The sequence below is a fragment of the Fundulus heteroclitus genome, chromosome 23 (genome assembly GCF_011125445.2).
Source record: "Fundulus heteroclitus isolate FHET01 chromosome 23, MU-UCD_Fhet_4.1, whole genome shotgun sequence".
Lineage (NCBI taxonomy): Eukaryota > Metazoa > Chordata > Actinopteri > Cyprinodontiformes > Fundulidae > Fundulus > Fundulus heteroclitus.
In genome coordinates, this window is record NC_046383.1 from 22,906,247 (window position 1) to 22,925,591 (window position 19,345).

Below are 19,345 nucleotides of genomic sequence, written 5' to 3' on the forward strand. Positions count from 1 at the left end.
TGGCTCGAGCTCGGTCAGATCGGAAAGAAAGCGTCTGCAAACAGCAATTTTAGACTCTTGCCAGGAATTTGCAACCGGGTTGAAGTCTGGACATTGACAGAGCCATCCTAACAGAACAATACGCTGTTATTTAGGCTTTTCCAGTGAAGCTGTGGACGTTTAGGGTCGTACCGGCGGCAGGTAAACCAGTGCACCCGTCTACAGTCTTATGCAGCCTCTAATCGGTTTTCTTCAAGGATTACCCTGGGTGTAAATTACACACAAGCTGACTCAGTTTACTAATTAGGTGTCTACTGAAGACATTTGTTTGCTCTGGGGTTTATTTAGATGTGTCAGAGAGTGTGTGTGTGTGTGTGTGTGTGTGGGGGGGGGGGACACATGTATGAATAAACAGAGGGAGTGTTTGTTGCTGCAAGTTTCAGGTGTAATCTTTTCCAAGGCACTTTAACTCCCTGTGAAACTCCAACTAGGCTTAAAGCAGTGTTAAAGGGATAACACTGGGTGTCTGAAGAGGAATGGGTGACTCATGTGCCATAAATTGAGAGTCACATGAAAGTCTTCTTATACATCTCCACTTTGCCCATGCACACATTTGTTTTCTCAGGCAAAGCAGACATTTGCAAAGCTCTCACGTGCATGTCAGCTAATCGGCATTTCAAGCATTCCAGGCTGTTTTGCACGAAGGTCAGGTGTTTTTCGAGCTCTACTAGTTGTATGCTTTTATTTGCACGCGCAAAATTAATCCGATTAGGCAGATGAACATATTTGCAAGACAACCGTGCTATTTATTTTCTCCATGGTTTTTTTTCCCCTTTTTAGTTTATCCCCTCATTCTTCCCCGTGTCTCCTCCTACACCTTCACTCTTCTTCCCTGCCTCTGTTTTGCTTCCCTCCGTCGTTACAGTCGGAGTCGGTGCTGGAGCTGAGGAAATGGATGGCGTGCCTATTTTTAGAAGCAGGGAAGGAGGGCAAACCAAAAGTAAGCTATGGAGAGAGTGGGAGTAAAAGGGAGGAGGAGGAGGAGGAGTAGGAGGAGGGATGTGTGGAGGAGATAAATCTCCATTCAGCCTCTGCCTCTGCTCAGAGACAGCTGATGCTTCAGAGCAGCATTGTTGGATTCAAGCACAGGAGCTTAAAAAAGAAATTCACACAAAAACTGTCTGATTCAGGTTAAAACTGCAGCGAAAAGAAAGGATTAAAGGGACACCAACAGCTGCCGTCTTTGTGCAGGTGAGTATGGAGCCAGAGCTTGCAATGAAGCTGCAAACGTACGATGTGGGGATGCACTATTTTCTGCCTCAGCCTTGCGCTCTGAGCGTGGAGCCATTTTTAGACACTGTGTATCAAAGGAGGGATTTAAATTTAGCCCTGGTTACACCTTGTAAAGAAACTGGGAGAGGCTGACGTTTTTTGGGGGCTTTTTTTTTTTTTTTTTTTTTTCTTGCCTCGAAGGTTAAAACAAAAAATACGTTGTGAGCTTCACCTGAGGTTAAAAGCAAAAACACAGCCTGACACATTCTGGGACTTGACGTGACTGAGAAGGGGATTTAAAATAGGCATGTGTTTATCCAGCAGGATCAGTTGTGTTTGGGCTGCAACTCCAGAGTTTTCAGGCGGATGATGCCTAAAATGAGGGAGATGAGAGCGAAAGAGAGAGAGAGAGAGAGAGAGAGAAAGGGAGACTTGTTTGTTTGGCTTGATTGATGCAGTCAGGGGATGGCTGTTTTGAAACACAGACGCCAAACTGTTATGCATCATGTGAGCAACTTTCAGATTATGTCACTGCAGAAAAAACACATTAGTCTGATGAGGGGAGAGAAATAAGGTTAAAAAAAAAAGACTTCTCCAAAACCAGTATGTTGCTGCTAATTTATTCTCTTCATCTGCACGGCTCTGAAAAAAAAAATGTGTGTGAAATCGAGCTGAATATTTGATGTTTTTGTAGAAAATTAGCAGATCCGACATAATTCGAAATTCTTTATCCTTTTCTATTGGTGTCCAAGTTAGTTATTAAGGCCATGTCTGAAGGAAACACCCATCAGAGAGGTGAAGACGACCTCAAGCATGCCTGCTGGTTGTGTCCAAAGATTCAGGCATTTGGAAAATGATACCCTGAAAACAAGCTTATAATTTCTGCTTTGGTCATTATATAGCAGGTAACCCTAATCCAGATCTCAGCAAGCTGTGCCTCGGGGATCGCATTTAACTCTTCAGTACTCCAGTCGGGCTCTTTGGGACTTTGATCCACAATAATAGAAATTATTTTTTATCAGCATTACAAGTTAGTTAAATGTAAAAAAAAAAAAAAAATAGAACAAAGTGCATGGAATTCACCAGGGGAATTTGAGCAATGATTGAGCATTTTTCCTTAACGATGCAAAACATAAAATAACATCTCCAAACATACATTTATGTACTTGACAGTTTCCCAGCAGACAGTCATTGAGGGTGAGCCACAAAATGTATTTGCTCAAGAAGCTGACACAGATTACTGTGTTCAGACATATTAGAAAGTTGAGTGGAAGGAAAAACTGGTAGGAAAATGTGCAAAGGCAACAGGCATGATCACACTCTTTGGATTAGCTTGAGTCAGCGCTTCAAGAGCTACACAGATGTGTCTAGGACATGGTTGAAATAAGTGGAGTATAACTTTTTACTATTTGATTCTATGAGGCTCATATTGCTCTAGAGCAAAAAAAAAAAAAGAAAAAAAAATGAAATTACCATTTTTATATTACTATGTAGTATAAGCTACTGACAATGTTCCTCTCATTTATAAAAAAGAAAATGTCATTTTAAATATACCACTTCGCAGCAAGAAGGTTGGATGGATGGGTGGATGGATGGATGGATGGATGGATGGATGGATGGATGGATGGATGGATGGATGGATGGATGGATGGATGGATGGATGGATGGGTGGATGGATGGATGGGTGGATGGGTGGATGGATGGATGGATGGATGGATGGATGGATGGATGGATGGATGGATGGATGGATGGATGGATGGATGGATAGATGGATGGATGGATGGATGGATGGATGGATGGATGGATGGATGGATGGAGACTAATGCTTTAGCCTGGAAGAGTTTGTAAATAAATAAATGACGATTCACCCTGATTTCAGGTCACAGATTTTGCGTGTTCTGGGATTCTCTCCATCATTTTACGTTGCATTTGATTCATGTGGACGCCTAATCAGCACCCCATTAAGTAGAAGTGTGCTTATTTTGTAATTCAACAAAGACTGGCGGTAGCACCTGATGTGGACGATATAGCTCACCACCTTGGGTGCCATTGTGTGCAAAGACGTTTTCCATTAATTGTTTCCATGCTCATTCAAAACTGAATTGTCGCACCTTGACGCTGCCGTGCACTTTGTCTTGCGAAGGAAGTTTCAAGTTGCCTGTTCAGTACTAAAGTACATTTTGTTCTTAAGGAAGTTGTACAGCAATTGACTGGTTCAAAATCTAAACTGCTTTGACTATTTAAATTTTAACTGGCTTATTATGTTCTGCATAGATTAATAAAAAAACAGGTTTCCTGTGTGAAAATGCAAAAAGAGAAGTTTTGGGGTTTTCTTTTGTGGCATTGATACAACCTTAAATGGAGATAAGACTGCAAAAATGCAACATAAAGACCAGCCGAACCTGGACTGAATTATTTTACACATTACAGACTCTCTAATACAAAGTGCGTGCCTGAAATTCTGCTTCTGGCTTTGTCTTCCAGCGATGCGGCCGAGGTCCAGACTGCTGAGCAAGAGACGAGCTATGCTGCCCACAATCAGAGAGGGCATGGAGGACATGGTCAGGGACCTGCAAGAAGCCAACACATTTCATTTTGCTGACAACAGCCAGGCCGTCTCATCAGAGGACTACTTTCTCTCCATCTGCCACCTGGCCCGCCCCACCTTCCCTGCCAGAGACGTTCTCCCCCAAAATCTCCACGCGCGCCAGCAGGAGGCTGTGCAACAGAGGCTCATCGAGACTGCGTTGTCTCCGCTGGAGGCAAATGCCGGCGATTTCCTGCGCGCGGAGGACAGAAAACTGAACGGGGAGCTGATGTGCTGCAACTCTGACCCACTGGAGTATCTTTATGGAAACCAGAGCAACCTCTTAGCCCTGTCAGGAAGGGTGAGGAAAGCTTGCGTTAAGGGAAGATTGGTGGGGCAACACGCTGCGGACACACTGGAGGGCCGAGCCCTCCGCAGCAGAGCAAACAGCATCCCCCACTCCTCAAGCCCAGATTCACCATTTCAGCGCAAGAGCAGCTGCCCCCAAATACTGTCTGAAGCCAACCCCTCAGCTGCAAGTAGCTCTCTGGGACACAGCTTACCCGCGCCAGAGAACAGGAGAGCCGGTCCGGTGGACACAAGAGCGGAAGGAGAAAGACTGAATCCAGCCGCCCAGCAATCCTTTATCTCCCAGTGGATCTCAGACTGCAGGTCAGCATGGAGGGAGGCGCGTCTGCGGGCCTGCATGCTGCCTGCCATTGCTGAGGTGTAGGAGGCACAGGGGCAGGGACCGGGGGCTGCCTGAAAAAATAAACACGAATCGTGTTGACTGTCCGAGCATGAGGCGTTCTGGGCTCGGCCGGCCGAAGCAGAGCGCGGCGTACTGTAGACCACCACCCAAAAAAAACGACAAAGCACCGATAATAACTTATTCACATTGTCAGTGACTGCTTTCACAATCCCAGGCTGGGATGAAGCTGATTATTATGCATGGGCCCCTGTTTTGATCCAAACAGTGGAAATGAATCGATTAGCAGCAGTTAAATATTAATGTATTTACATTATACATTACGTTTTGCAACCAGTTCAAGTTTTCCCAAATGCACTTGAGGCCTCCCAGGTGAGCGAGGGGGCCCACAGCAGCTTTCGCCTCAGACCAGCTCTGACTCTGATATTCTGTAGGAACCAGTGGCGGTTCTAGACCAAATTTACCAGGGGGGCCAAGGTGGGGCCAGTGTTTTTTCACAGGGGCACAAAAAATTAAAAAAAAACAATAAAATGGCAATATTTAACTGTGTAATAATATTAAGTGAGCCACTTGTGGCTCTGGAACTGCAGGTTTCTGACCCCTGATCTAGCAGTTGAAAACTTTTCCCCGAGATCAATACAGCTAAAGCTAAACGTGAAACATCTTAAGTTTTAAATTCTTTTTAGAGTAAAACTGTATAGGTAAAAAATAATATTTTTCAAAGTGACCAATCAGTTATGGTTTCTTTGCCATTGCAAATAATTATGAGAAGTGTATTTAATATCATGTCTTTAGTACAGGGGCCATAACAGGGGCCAGGACTATTTCTACAGGGGCATGGGCCCCTGTTGGCCCCTGTCTAGAACCGCCCCTGGTAGGAACGCATACACATGAAAGGAAGTATTGTCCTAGGACTTCAGTGTTTCACATTCTCTATTGTTGCTGGTGATCTTACACATTCATGAACCGCCTATTTTATATCTCAGCATGCAATGACTTGTAAGTGGACAAATAAATCCATCTTTTTATATGCAGTCAGTGATTTTCGTTTGTGCCGTCTTCTCTGTGGAAAACCCTCAACAACTAGCCTTGCTCTGGGCTATGCCTGGAGCCAAGCAGTAGAGTTTCTATGGTAACTGTCGAGGGATCCTGTGCTGGTAAACATCAGTGTGGAGGAAGACAGGCTGAACGCAGATGACACCAGCGAACCCACACATGCAAGATGCGGGCTGTTTGTTCCCCTGCTGCTCCTACATGGCAAAAAGATTCAAACGTGGAAAATAAGGGCCTGCTACTGCTGTCAGTGAGTCGAACTGATTCTCCACGTTATGGAGAAAGCTAAATTACAATAAATTATATTGCAACGTCATATACAATTATTTCTCAAACCATCTAATAGTCTTTCTTATGCTTTCTTTGACATGTACGTTCTCTATGCATCTGTTTGACAGCTTCTTTACAACCCAACCAATGTTTATGATTTAATAACAGCTTCACCCCTGGATGACTCCATATAACATTCCCACTAGGCAGCAAAAATGTGTTAAGTCTCCTATTCAGCTTGTGTTTTATCAAGACAAGAAACTTCTGTATTCAAGGAAGTTGGTGTAATACTGAAAAGAAAGAATTGTCTGAGACGGCTTCTACTGGGGTTTCTCCCTGCGACTTAAATACTGGATAAAAACGAATCAACATTACTAAATAAGCTTTTATTTATTGTCGCTAAATGTATATTACTAAACTGGATAAGTAAGAAGCCTTCCACTATAATTTTGTGGTATAAATAAATGTTTAAAATCCACTGGAGAGGCTTAGCGTAAAACCAAAGGGCAATGATGATAGTTTCATGAAAGTATGGTGACCTCTAGTGGAGCACTTGGCCTGTGATCTACGAAATATCATTCAGAGAGGTAATGGCAACAGATAGATAGATAGATAGATAGATAGATAGATAGATAGATAGATAGATAGATAGATAGATAGATAGATAGATAGATAGATAGATAGATAGATAGATAGATAGATTCTATGAAGATTCTGCTACAGTACATGTACAGTACATGTTCTGTTTTTCTTGTTTTCATAAAAATTAAAAGAAACCATGTGCATAGTTAAGAAGTGGAAGGGAAATTAATTGTTTCCTTTTTTCTTGCAGTACAACTGATTTAGGTTTTTGTTTGCTTTGCTTTGGACTTTTCTGGACTTTTCCTATCAGCCTGTCACCTCTCACCCACCAGCCACTGTCCAATCAGCTCAGTCACCAGTCAGTTAGCTCACATTGACTCCACCTGCTGCCAGTAATCGCTGCCAACTCTGCTCACCTGTTCACCTGCCCACATTTACCTGCCTCAGTGATCTACTCACTGCCAGAACATCTCATCTCATCTTTTGTGATGTGCCCTTCCTCTACCAGTTCCTGTGAACTCCTGAATACGTTGTGAAATTGCTTTTCTCTGTAGTTATGTAGACTTTTGTCCATCAAGAGACAGAAGTTCATTCAGATTGGCTAAAGAGCTTCTGTGAGTATAGTGTTACTAATGATTCTCTGGTAGTTAAAAAAAAAAAACTACTGTGCAGAGAAACTGTGATTTAAAAAATATATAATAATAATAATAATAATAATAATAATAATAATAATAATAATAATAATAATAATAATATAATAATAATGCTGGCAATGAATGAAAGTCTCCAACATCTGGTGATTTTGACAAGCTTTCAAAACACCTCAACATACACGTAGAAATAAACACCATTTCCTAATCCTGCAAATAATTGTGTGGGTTCAAAGCTCATGCACCTCCAAATAACAATAAAAAAAATGACATTTAAAAAGATAAACACAACTAAACAACACATCATCTCCTTCAAAGGAGTCTAGGATGTGAAATGGTTGAAAATGTGTTCTTTTTAAAAAAAAACATCATCACCACCCCTGCGTACAATGTGTGTTGGTGTGTTTGCAGGAATTTTGGGGAATTAGTTGTGAAACCTTTACATTTTATGTAAAGGAAAAAAGTACAGGTCACATGTTCTCAAGCGAGACTAAGTCACAAGTAGTAACATTAATCCTAGAGGAAGTGAAATTAGTTTATGTTTAGAATCTGACTATTTCATGTCATACTCCGTGGTCTAGGTGCGGGCCTATTATGACATTTCACTAAAATAATCCCACTTTGAATGTTAATAAATGATGTATTAAGGTGCCTCAGCCCACTGCTTCTGTGATGGCTTTTAAAATTTAACCAATTTATAATATACTGTCACAGCAGTCCATATAAGATCAAAAGTCTTACCATAAAATTGGCTGCCAATTCAGATGCGTGAAAAGACTAGTTAGTTTAATACGGTTTCTAAATGTACCTTGCTCTTAACGTCACCCGACATCCTGTGAAATCGTAAATAACACACACAGTGTACCTTTCCAGCACCTCAGCTGCAGGTTTGTGACACTGAAGCTGTGAGTAACAGGTCTGTGAAAGTGACAGTGTGTGTGTGTGTGTGTGTGTGTGTGTGTGTGTGTGTGTGTGTGTGTGTGTGTGTGTGTGTGTGTGTGTGTGTAAAGCTTTCAAGGACGGACCATTTTATAAATAATGCAACCTGGGAGTATATCTAATACGGCAGGTGACTGGGTGGATGCAGGTGGGCTGATGTGGATCAGTAAGCAGGTGGGAGCCTGAGAGGCTGGAAACAAGCAGCTAATCTAAATTGTTTGGGCAGAACCCAAAGGAAAAGGTAAAAATATGTCACTTCTTGAAGGAATTGTAAATCTCTGTGGCAGAAATCCACAACCCAAAGCCTGAATGCATTCCATCTTCACATTGTGACACTGATGCCGTATATCGACTCTCTTTTTCCTGTTATAACCCATATCTGTGGGGGGGAAAACCCAGATTAACCAAGACTAGAATGACCTTTGACTTTTCCACGTTTTTTTTCTTCTTCACCGTATAGTATTTTATACATACAGTATCGAAGCTATATCCTAAAACGACATTAGTCGTTTTACTTTTTCATTGGTTTTGGATTATTTAAAATGTAATTAAATTGATATTTTTAGGATTTTAATAGATGAGCACGTTTGTACTTTTCCTTCTTTTTTTAATACCTATATTTACTTCTAAGGTCTCTTCATTACAAATAATTAATTAAAGTTGTTACATTTAATCTTACATAAAACAAAATATAGAATTTTTGAATTTAGAATCCATCCATCCATCCATTTTCTAATCCGCTTAGTCCCTCATGGGGTCGCGGGGGTTGCTGGTGCCCAGCTCCAGCTTTATTAGAAGTATTACAGAATCTATAATTCTTTTTAACAAAAGTAAAAACTTAGGTGTGAAGCGTTGAAGGAAACATGTCTATGTTCTAGTAAAGCCATTTCTGTGGAACAGGAAGGCAAGTGTAGGGTCTGGGGTTACGTGGTGTTGATTTTCACACCTATATCACAATACCAGACAAGAACGTTTCCTTCGTAACAGCATCAAAGCTTGTCAAACCTGGACTGGTTGTGAAGGATGTTTTTGAGAAATAATTTGGTCTGAATACGACGATATTAAAAAGGGGGGTTTCAGGTTACGGCCTGGATCCTAGGTGACGCAGCGATGTGGAGGTACAAAAACGTCAAGTATTTAATTACCCATAGAAAAACCAAACACTATGTCAAAGGCATAAATACATCAAATAGAAATGCAATCAAAGATGCAGGATGCGACAGATATGTGAAGGAGCACGTATAGCTTAAATGCAAAATGGATGACGAGGCAAAGATGAAGCAGGAAGCTGTTAACGCATTTTGTGGTAGCTGTGAGCCATGTTTGAGAGCCGCACGAAGGAGCATTTCTTCAAATATCAAGTGAAACTGGTGTTTTAGCCTTTTGAACTTCTGTCTTTCAGGAATAGCTTGGAGTAACAAGACATTGTTGCGTATTTAGAGCAGAATACGTTAATACCTGATGGATCTATCATGATATATCTAGATCAGAAGGATTCAAAATGTTTAATCTCATAATGACTCAAAAAGGGGTCTGAAATAAGTATATTATGAAGATTCTTATGTGACCCTACCCATGCTTCCTGCATTAATTTCTGACTCTCTTCATGTGCCTTTTGATAGCAGTTTCTCATCTCATTAGATGGTCATATTCACATAGACTAAATTACTAACAGCAATCATATACGTTGAATTATGTATGTCTTCATAAACACATACATGTATAAAATGGCTGAACAAACTGTGTCTCAGTAGTTGATAGTGTTAGTACACTAGTACACGTTTGTGTCCCTTGAAATAAATTTGTGTAGCCCTAAACAGCAGTTTAAGGATAGTCCAAATTTACCCTTCTTGCAAATGCAGCAGATGCAGATGGCCACTTTTTACAATTATTTAAAACACGGTTTGTACTGACAAACCTATTTGCCATCTTCTTACATTGAAAATGTTTGGTAAAATGCAAAGTATTTTTGTATTATTAGCTATGTTTTTATTTTTTTATTTAAATTTATAGTAAGTAGGACCATGACACCCAGCAAAGCTTTACTCAGTAACAGATTTGGGCATACCCATTAATTAAACTTGGCAAACTAACAGCAATTGTTTCCAAAGAAAGTTCTCATTATTAATGATGGTAATACATCGAGAGCATTTAGCAAAATACGAAACATTTGAGCAAAAATCTTTTTTTTATTAAGGCAAATGTCTGAAACCTTTTTCTACAGCATTTGTTGTTTTCTCTATGGAAATCTTTAACCTTGCCTGCAAGCTGAATTTTCGCAGTATTTGTGTTCATGGCACACATACAGCGATAATTGTCCCAAACCAAAAACGGTTCGGGCCAATCACATTGCAGTATTATGGTTTAAGGTGGGATATACAGAAAGCAAGCGGTGCCGAGCCCACAGCCAAACTGGAATAAAAATGGCTGCACAGGAGGATGCACGCATAGCTGCTGCCTCTACAAATTCTTTTTTGAAAGAAGAACAGCAAGAAGTGCCTAAATTATCTTACCTTGTTGTGGTTTCTCATGGCGCCTGTGTAATGATTTGAGTTTTTGTTATGGTTTGATTGTGTTGTTTTGTTATCAGTCAGGGTTCTGTAAGCTTTTAGTTTGGTTTACCTGCCTGGCCACTTAACTGTCTTAGTTTGTTTTGGGCCATAGTGTGGGCTCTGGGGTTATTTGGTATGTTGTGTATGTGATCAGTTTTATTTACTGTCTGCCATGTTTTTCTGTTGTTTTGGTTTCTAGCTTGCTTCTGTTTTCTGTTGGAAACTGGGGTCCGTTCTTCGTACGTCGCTAACTCAGTTAGCAGGATTTGGCATGATCTTGGATCGTTTGGTTCTTCGAAAGACTTCCTGCACTTGTTGTCATAGCAACATGTGCGCCAGCTTGAGCCTGCTCCAGAGCAGGCTTATTTCATGTAAACAGGATTAGATCACGGCTGTATAAGCGGAGGAGATAGAGAAGTCTGCCGTAGCCATGTCCATTTTTACGACTGCAACCTGTTGCGGAAGGTGCAAGAATAATTTGCAGAGTTTTTCGAATTAATCGCGTATTGCGCAATAGACAGGATCCTTTAGCGCAGCGCGACAGTGTAATTGTAGAGAGACTTTTCTTGGTGGCTGTTATAAACAGACAAACATCATTTAACAGTGGCTTTTAAAGAGGAAAAAGTGGTGTTAGAGCCATAAATAGAAAATATTTAAGTTATTTGTATGATGGTTTGCTTTTTATTTTTATCCTATAGTAAGAAGATTTGTTCGGACCATTTTATTGTGAAGTTTAGTTTACTGTGAAAGGTTTGCTTCCTGTCGAGCCGTATATTGTATTAGAAAAAACTATGGATGGATTATCTAGACACGGAGCAATACAGTTTTACCGTGTAAACTTCCCGTGTCTAAGGAATGACACTGAAATTTGAATCTCTTGACATAACAGGTGCCTTTTTAAAATAAAGTATAATAATTAAAGGCTACCATTTTGTAGAATATTATTGTATTTCACTTTTACTTGTCCCCATGTTCTAGTGGGTCCCGTGGAGGCTTTGATATAAAAGAACAAAGTAAATATCAAATTATTAAAATGCAAAAATTCATACTGTAGAAAGTGATAGAAACATCTACCATGGACAGTATTTACGCATTAATTTGTCTGCTGCTTTTTGCCAGCCCTCTCTCCTGGCTTTAACAGATTTTGAGGTGTTTTAATTAATGACTCAAATTCGGCATAACCTTCCAAGCTCTTGTTCTGCTTGGGAGAAAAACTGTGGGTGTTCTTTAGCCATGCTGAACAGCCAATAGCAGCGCTGCTGATCAATGTTTCTACTATCGATACATTTCCCCTTTTAAACAAACGCATGAACGCGCAGTTGTCTCAGATAACTCAATCCAGTGATACTAATCATAAACAACAGGTGTGTTCGAAGAACCCAATTAGCCGGATCAGGATTAGCCGGATGAAATCATCTTGGATGTCTCATTTGATCTTGGATGTTTTAAGCAACGTACGAAGAACGGACCCCTTTTCTTGGATGCTGCTTTTGGATTCTGGTTTGGACACTCTTGCTATTTTTGATTTTTCTGTTTTTTGACCCTGGACTGATTTTTGGATTGGTTTCTTGTTTTTCCCTTATTGTGATCTGACTGCCTCAGTTGTTTTGGTTCCTGTTCCAAAATAAATATCTTCTGTCGGCACTCTATTTGTCTGGCTGAATACTGGGTCCACGTTCTGAATCATTACAGCCTGCTGCTCACGACCTTTTCATTTGACGCCGTGATTGGCTAAAACCAACCTTTGGTAGGTGAGCACTAGGTGTCACTTCGTCCAATCAGCTCAGAAAGTTCTGCTGAATGTCCCTCTTTTCCCCAAACAGATTTGATGGGAGCAGATCCAGGTTGATAATGTGCTAACGGAGAGTCCTACAGATTATCAATCTGACTGGCCAGGCTACAGAATATGACTATTTTGATTAAACTATTGGCCGTTTGATTTGTTGCTGAGTTGGTATGAAGACATTCATTTTCAATGAAATTACTTTAAAGCTTAAAAAATGACAATTTTGACCCATGGGGCAAGAAGTTTGGACACCACTACATTAAGATAAATTTAAATTGCATTTTAGCTGCATAATTTCGCATTGAAATTTTTTCACCAAAACTAATAATACATTTAAGAAAATTTAGCAGGGCCACATTTGAAATAGATATAAGTAAGGCAGTTATTAAAAAAATATTTAATTCTTTAAGCTAATCAGAGTTTCTAGGAACTTTCAATAAGTAATCATTTATTTTCTATTTCCCTGGTGAACACGTAAGATACAGAGGCACATTTTTCTTAGCCACGGGGTGAATTGGGATCCATATTTATTTTTGTGCCCTAAGTAGTGAGAAAGATGGTAAGAAAGGTTAGTAAAAATATCAAAATCTCACTGTCAAAAAAACTGCAGCGAAAAGTGACGTCTTGGGGTCACCAAGTCTCCACAGCAACAAACAACTAAAATTTATTTTCTGTACAATAACAAATAACCATGTGGAGTTTATGATATTATGATAGGACTCCTGTGTTTCGGTCAAATAAAATTAAAACTGAGTGTTAAACAAAAAACAACATTCAGGTTGGTCTAGCTTGAAACAAAGGAGGAGTACTATGCAGTAAAGAACCCCATCCCCAGCAGAAAGTATGGTTGATGAGTTACGATGCTGCGGGCCTGTTTCTTTTCTAAAGGCCCTACAAACCTTGCTAGAGTGCATGTCATCATGAACCCTTCAAAAAACACCAGGAGATGTCAAATACAATTCTGGTTGCCTTTGACAGACAACTGAAAATGGCTCATCACTGCATCTTTCTACAGGACAATGATTAAAAACATACTGTATGGACTAAAATACACAGAAATGGTTCACTGACTGGACAAGAAATCTATCTTATTCCATGGCACTGTCAGTCCCCTGAGTTAAACCGCGTGGGAAACCTGTGAAGTGAGCTGAAGGGAAGAGAGCGTAAGAAAGGACACAGGACTCAATTTGGAAAGATTGTTCAAAGAGTAATAGTCAGATCCCTCCCTCCCCATGCTCCCACCTTGACAAATCTCATAGAAGAAGACTACATACTATTCTGTTAAAATGCAACTGTACAAAATTTTGTAACAGGGATGGCAACAAACTGAGTGGCACTGATGATTTTGTTTAAAAGCAATTGTTTGGAATTTCTTATATACCAAACTGGACAAATGTACACTTATATTTGAGTTGTTCTTTTGTGTTTGTTTGTTTTTTACATTGTGCACCTTAAGTTCTTCAGAGGGTCTATAGAATGTATAAAACGAGAGGTCTAACTTCCTTTTCCATTTTCCAGTTTGGTTGCACTTTGAAAATCCAGTTTCTGTTTCATTTGTAGCTTTTTTCCCCCAAAAATAGTGATTTACAGAAAATCGAGAAGTGCAACTGAACTGGACTGCTCACACGAAGTCTGCAGAGAAAGAAACGCTGCCGACGTGTTCAGTTCCTCTCGGCCCATTCCTACGCAGGGTCGCTGTATGGAGAAAGTCCTACTCAGCCTCACAAGGACAAAACGTCACGAAGGTACATGTGGTGGGCAATCCCCGGCATGTCCACCAGAAACCCGATTTAGCTTGTAACCAAATGGAAGAAAGAACATGGAAAAGGAAAGATTTACATTAACCGCTCAGGCCATATGGCCCTGATCTGAATGGAAGATGAGACATCCTCCGCATCGCGTCTGACTTTTCAATAAGCTGTGCTTTACTGGTGTGTGCAGTGCGAGCCCACTTATGCGGAAGCTATGAAATATTAACAGAGGACAGAAATAAAATATTGACGCTTTCCGAGTGTCGGCCTGTCAGATAGGAATCCAGTTAAACCAGGACTTGCACGAGGAGTGCAATGTGAAAATGGAAAATAGAAAAATGTCATAGCAATCATGACGAAACGTTGCAGATTCTCTGTCAGCACAAGTTTTTTTTTACTAACACTGACTGGTTTCATATCACACTTTCTGGCCACACCACCAGTGTTGTAGAGTGTGAGCTCCATGCTGCAACACACAAAAGTCCCTTTTACTTCTTGCAAATGTCAGGCAAGACCCTGTGTGCTTAAATTAGAAAGATCAGTGTCTTCTGCCATTTCTTACTTTTTGTTATCCATAACCTTCTAAATCTATAGCAAAAGATTTTTCTTTTTAAGATTGCATTCATAGTCATATTTTTAAAGCATAACCTGCGAAACATGTTGGGGGCAGCATTATGCTGTGAGGTGCTTCTATTAAGCAGAATGATTGTCGTTCATCAGAGTTGATAGGAAGAAGGATGGCGCTGAATCCAGGGCAACGCCGGAGGAAAACCTTTCAAAAGCTACAAAAGACTTCAACCCTGGCTTTTGGAAAGTTCACCTTCAAGCCGGAAGATAACCCCAAACTGCTTCAATCGAATGGTTTTGATCAAAGTATAATTTTGTGTAGGACTGGCCCAGTTAAAGTCAAGACATCCAACTGAGAATCAGTGAAAGATCTGAAAATGAAGGTTTGCAGATGCTCTCCATTCAATCTGACTCATCCTTGACTGTTATGCAAAGAAAGATGAAGAAAAGTTCAGTTTTGACTCAGACAGGCTTAATATAAATAGATGCTATACTCTTTTTATTTTAGAAATTCTGAAAGCCATGTAAAATGAATCTTTGTTTTAACAATTCAATGCAATTCTGCTTTGGAGTGATCATGTTTTGGGTTCACTGTGAGTATTTGAGGCATTTTATGAATTTAAACACTGTAGAAACACAAAGTACTGAACTTCATATTTACCACGAAAACTTTATGTGGGTGCCATGTTGGTGTCGTAAAGTAGGGGGTTGGTGAGAAATGTCAGAATAGGTTTCATAGAGAAAAGACTGATAAATCATTGAATCCCACTGGCAGATGTCAAATGGGGGCGAAAAAAAAACAATATTTTGACCGTTTGGCAAAATAATTATTTCCAATCAAAACCCAATCTGGGGACATTTTTACAGTATGGAAAAATGTTATGCTTCTTTGCAGCACAGTTGAAGATAGCAGCCAATTTCAGTCACTTCAGCCACCTAAAGAACAACGATCAAATGCATTTGCACTTTTTATTATAAAACGTAATTTAGTCAAACACGACTCTACGCTGTGATCTAGCCTCTGATGATGTCATATAAGGCATAGGGCAACTAGTCTGAGTGGTTTTTGAGAAAAAACGGGATACCCCCCCTCCCTCCCTTCATTGATTTTTAAATAAAATTCATCCTGTTTACTTATATTTTGTGCAAGTAAAGCTGATCATATTGACCTCTGTCTTGTGATGGCCTTAGCATAAATACACCAAAAGAAGAATTAAAAGTTTTTTTTTTTTGCTTTTTTGTTTTTTCAAATACGTATTTTTTGTGAAATCCCCCAGGGGAAATTATTTATCCAACGGTCTTTTTAGTTGTGAAAAAAATGCCTATATTCCACTGGATGGCATGTTTAAGGTTGCGTGAGTATACTCTGGTGAAACATCACCTGAGCCACTTGATGCTGGCTGTGTCAACACAGACAACCGTTTTTCATCAGTTTTAATCGGCTCATTAGAATTCAAGGAGTCCAATTTATTTCCGTTCTTTGTTTTGTACTTGTTTAATTGTCTTGATTTCGAACTTGAGTTATTTCTAATAAATATAACCTCCTTTTGGTTTGTTACCTCTTTTTGCTTTTACCCCGAAACTATGCGGTTTCTAAAGCCTGCGGTAGATGACAGTGCAATTTAAAATAGAGAAGCAGACCAAAAAACCGGGATGATATTTGTGTTTTGGGACTTGAGAAAGTGAAAGAGGTGCTTAAACACCCTTTTTCAGAAATCAAACACTTTCCACAAAACCCATGTGGCATGAGATTAGATCCTATCAAGTCGGTGTCAGATAAAAAGGAAACTATCAAACGGCTGTTGAAGGAATTGAAACAATCCTCCATCAGATAACAGACCAGAATATTCACACGAGTAAAGTAAATGTCAAGATAGAAAAAAAGCACACAATTTGCAGTGGAAAGAAATAAAAAAAAAAAAAAATCTGTCTTGAGCTGCTTTTCCGGGGGCACATCCATTTGATTTGATGCTGCAGTTGCTGAAGGTGTTAACCACTGCAGCTTGCTGAATGCATCAGAAAAAAAAACGTGTTGTGCAAGATCATGGCCCACACTTTAGTCTGCCAAATTACAGGCTGAACTAAAATCATTTCACGAGATGTCGACTCAACATCTCACCTTTAAAAAAGCAAGAAGTTTTACGTTGTTTTCCTGTTTGCACTGTAAGAAATATAAAGACCTGAAGCAATGTTTAGTCTGACTAATTTATTACATCAGATTCTGATTTAATAAACTAAATATAGCTCAACAAGGAAAGGCACATTCTACTTTCCAATTACATGCTTCTCTATCTTTAATTTCCCATTAAGATCATAGGGATATATGTATATTTTCAATGTTAGCTTTTATTTGACATCTTTATTATTTTCCTATTGTTACTATAATCATGCATTCAATTAATTAATTTGCCAAATACTTTCCGATTTCAAATAAAAAGTGAACACACGCGGTGTTGAGATGGGTGGGAGGTTCTTTCTTTCCTGTGGGTTTTGGGGTTTCACTTTCCAGTCTAAAAAATTCCCTTTTGTCACAGGAAAGATGAGGTAAGCAGCTCTCAACAGTATTTAAGAGGACCCCTCGCAGCTCTTCAGTCAACAAACCTGCTGCTTCATCATCTTGACCACACTCCTCAGGAACCAAAAAGGGAAAAAATCAAAGATGTCCGGCATCATGAAGGTGTTTCTGCTCCTGGCCGTCGCAATCTGCATCTCTAAAGCTCAGCGTAAGTTTGAAATCCCTTTGATTCAAATTTTGAACTACCAACGCTGGAAGACCTTTTCTAAACACCGGCTGAGATTTGTGCAAATCAAGACGAATAACTCTATTTTTTGTTTTCCTCTTTTTTTTAGTGAATGAACCGGGACAGAGCTGTCTTTGTCAGCGTGTCAGAAACCGTATGGCCCCAAAGTCTGATATAAAGGACATCCAGATTTACCCGGCGACTATCTTCTGTCCCAAAGTTGAGATTGTGTAAGTGGCGCTTTTCAACTTGAAATTGCAGATTTCTTATTTAGAAAATCATAGAATTAAATCACATAAATCCACTGCTGTGCAAATAAACCATCACAGTAATGAGGAGGGGGAATGCATCACTGAAACAACTGTTAAACACAGATCCAAAATCTTTAATTATCACTTAATGTAATCAGTCTATCCACATACCTTAATTAAGTGTTGATCACGTGTTCATCTTGTTCAGCTGGATGTTAATCCCTATATTCCCATTCCCACAGTGTGACCAGTGGAAGAGGCTTCCGTTACTGTCTGAACCCTGAGCTGCAGGCCGTGAAAAGGATGCTTACCAGGATCATGTGAGTATTACATGAATCTATAGCGTCTTCTTTGCCTCACTAACCGTCCAGCTGCTTGGGTTTCGGTGTGGATTACGCCTTAATTTAAACAAAATCCTATTTGTTGTCTTCTCCAGCAAGGCAAACACCACCGCCAAACCCACCAGTCCCCAGGCCACCTCAGGCAGCAGCTCCACCGCTCAGATGTGATTCTCCGCGTTGGACCAGAACCTCACCTGACCTCTTACCAAAAAATTCAACCTTCAGAAGCCTAACCATGTTAAACTATATTGTTTGTTTTTATTTATGCAAATGTGTGCATGCCTCATATCGACGCTGAATTGTTTTTTTTTTTTTTTTGCACAACCTTTAATATTATTATTTTATTTTTTGTAGTTCTTCTCTTGTATCTTTATTTTTCTAATAAAAACCTGAAAAAGAAGTCAAAGATGGTCCTTGAGTTCTGTCTAAAACCTGAAACAGTTTAGTGTCGTGCAACAGCGGCGCCACCGCGTGGTCTGAGGCTGCAAATGCAAGTTTTGTCGGGCTGTGTTACGTCACGTCCCGGTGTCAGGTATGCTCAGAATGCGTTTCTCGAAATGTTAGGAGTTGCTTTCCAGGTTATGGTCTATGAACGGCTGACAGCAGAGCCGCTGTGTGGACATGTAGGGGGTCAGTGACCAGCCAATGAAAGGAGTCCTGCTCAGCTTTCTGACGCGGGGGTGGCACTGCTTCCCTCACTCCTATTGGCTGTTGTCCTTCATGCGCACACACATACATAAAATCTGTTTACATGAGCGTCAGGATCAAATGCGCAACCTTACTTTTTACAGTGACTGCAGCTCAAAATTCACTGTCACTTTGTCACTTGAGTTTGAAACTAAGTTGTGACCTTCACATGCCAGTTGAAGGTTAAAATAAACAAACCCAACGTTTGGTGGATATTTGAGTTTTAATTTGGCAATGCTGCACCACACGAACTTCGAGATGCGTCCATTGAAATTATTTCCTAAAGAAATTAAAAGGTCGTCTGTGAGTTCTATTCGGCTTTTATGCAATTATTGTGCATGTGTTGTAAAAACAGCAAATAAATATTGAAGCCCACTGAGCTGATCCAACTTGTTTGACATGGACTCAAACCTTTTAGCATATTTGTGTAGGAGTTTAACATGATAGACCAATACAAACCAGTGTATAGTTGGGAAGTAGGAAAAAAAACAGATAGCCTACTTGGTTTTACTTTTTTCTGTTTGTTTTGTTTTGCTTTGCTTTTTTTATTTTTTTATTTTTTTTACAAATAACAATTTGCAAAGTGTGGCACAAATATGTATTCAACTCTGCTAAGTCAATATGATTTTCAAGTCTTGATGCCAATTTTTAGATGAATTTAAAGAAATGCAAATCATTTGGTAAAACA

General features: G+C 39.8%; 2 protein-coding genes across 3 annotated transcripts; both read left to right on the forward strand.

Annotated features, from left to right (window-relative positions):
• Positions 1–4,999, forward strand: si:dkeyp-72g9.4. 2 transcript variants are annotated; one of them, XM_021310018.2, is made up of 2 exons: positions 1–180; positions 3,736–4,999. In XM_021310018.2, exon 2 carries the CDS (start codon positions 3,738–3,740, stop codon positions 4,509–4,511), a length of 774 nt encoding a protein of 257 aa, XP_021165693.2. In that variant the 5' UTR covers positions 1–180; positions 3,736–3,737; the 3' UTR covers positions 4,512–4,999. The 2 variants fall into 2 exon arrangements, with proteins under 2 accessions (XP_021165693.2, XP_012715239.2); XM_012859785.3 differs by lacking the exon at positions 1–180 and adding an exon at positions 861–1,230.
• Positions 5,000–17,218: 12,219 nt separating this feature from the next.
• LOC105924534 (C-X-C motif chemokine 10) lies at positions 17,219–18,373 on the forward strand. Its single transcript, XM_012860645.3, has 4 exons — positions 17,219–17,360; positions 17,488–17,608; positions 17,872–17,949; positions 18,066–18,373. Exons 1-4 carry the CDS (start codon positions 17,297–17,299, stop codon positions 18,136–18,138), a joined length of 336 nt encoding a protein of 111 aa, XP_012716099.1. The 5' UTR covers positions 17,219–17,296; the 3' UTR covers positions 18,139–18,373.
• Positions 18,374–19,345: the final 972 nt, after the last annotated feature.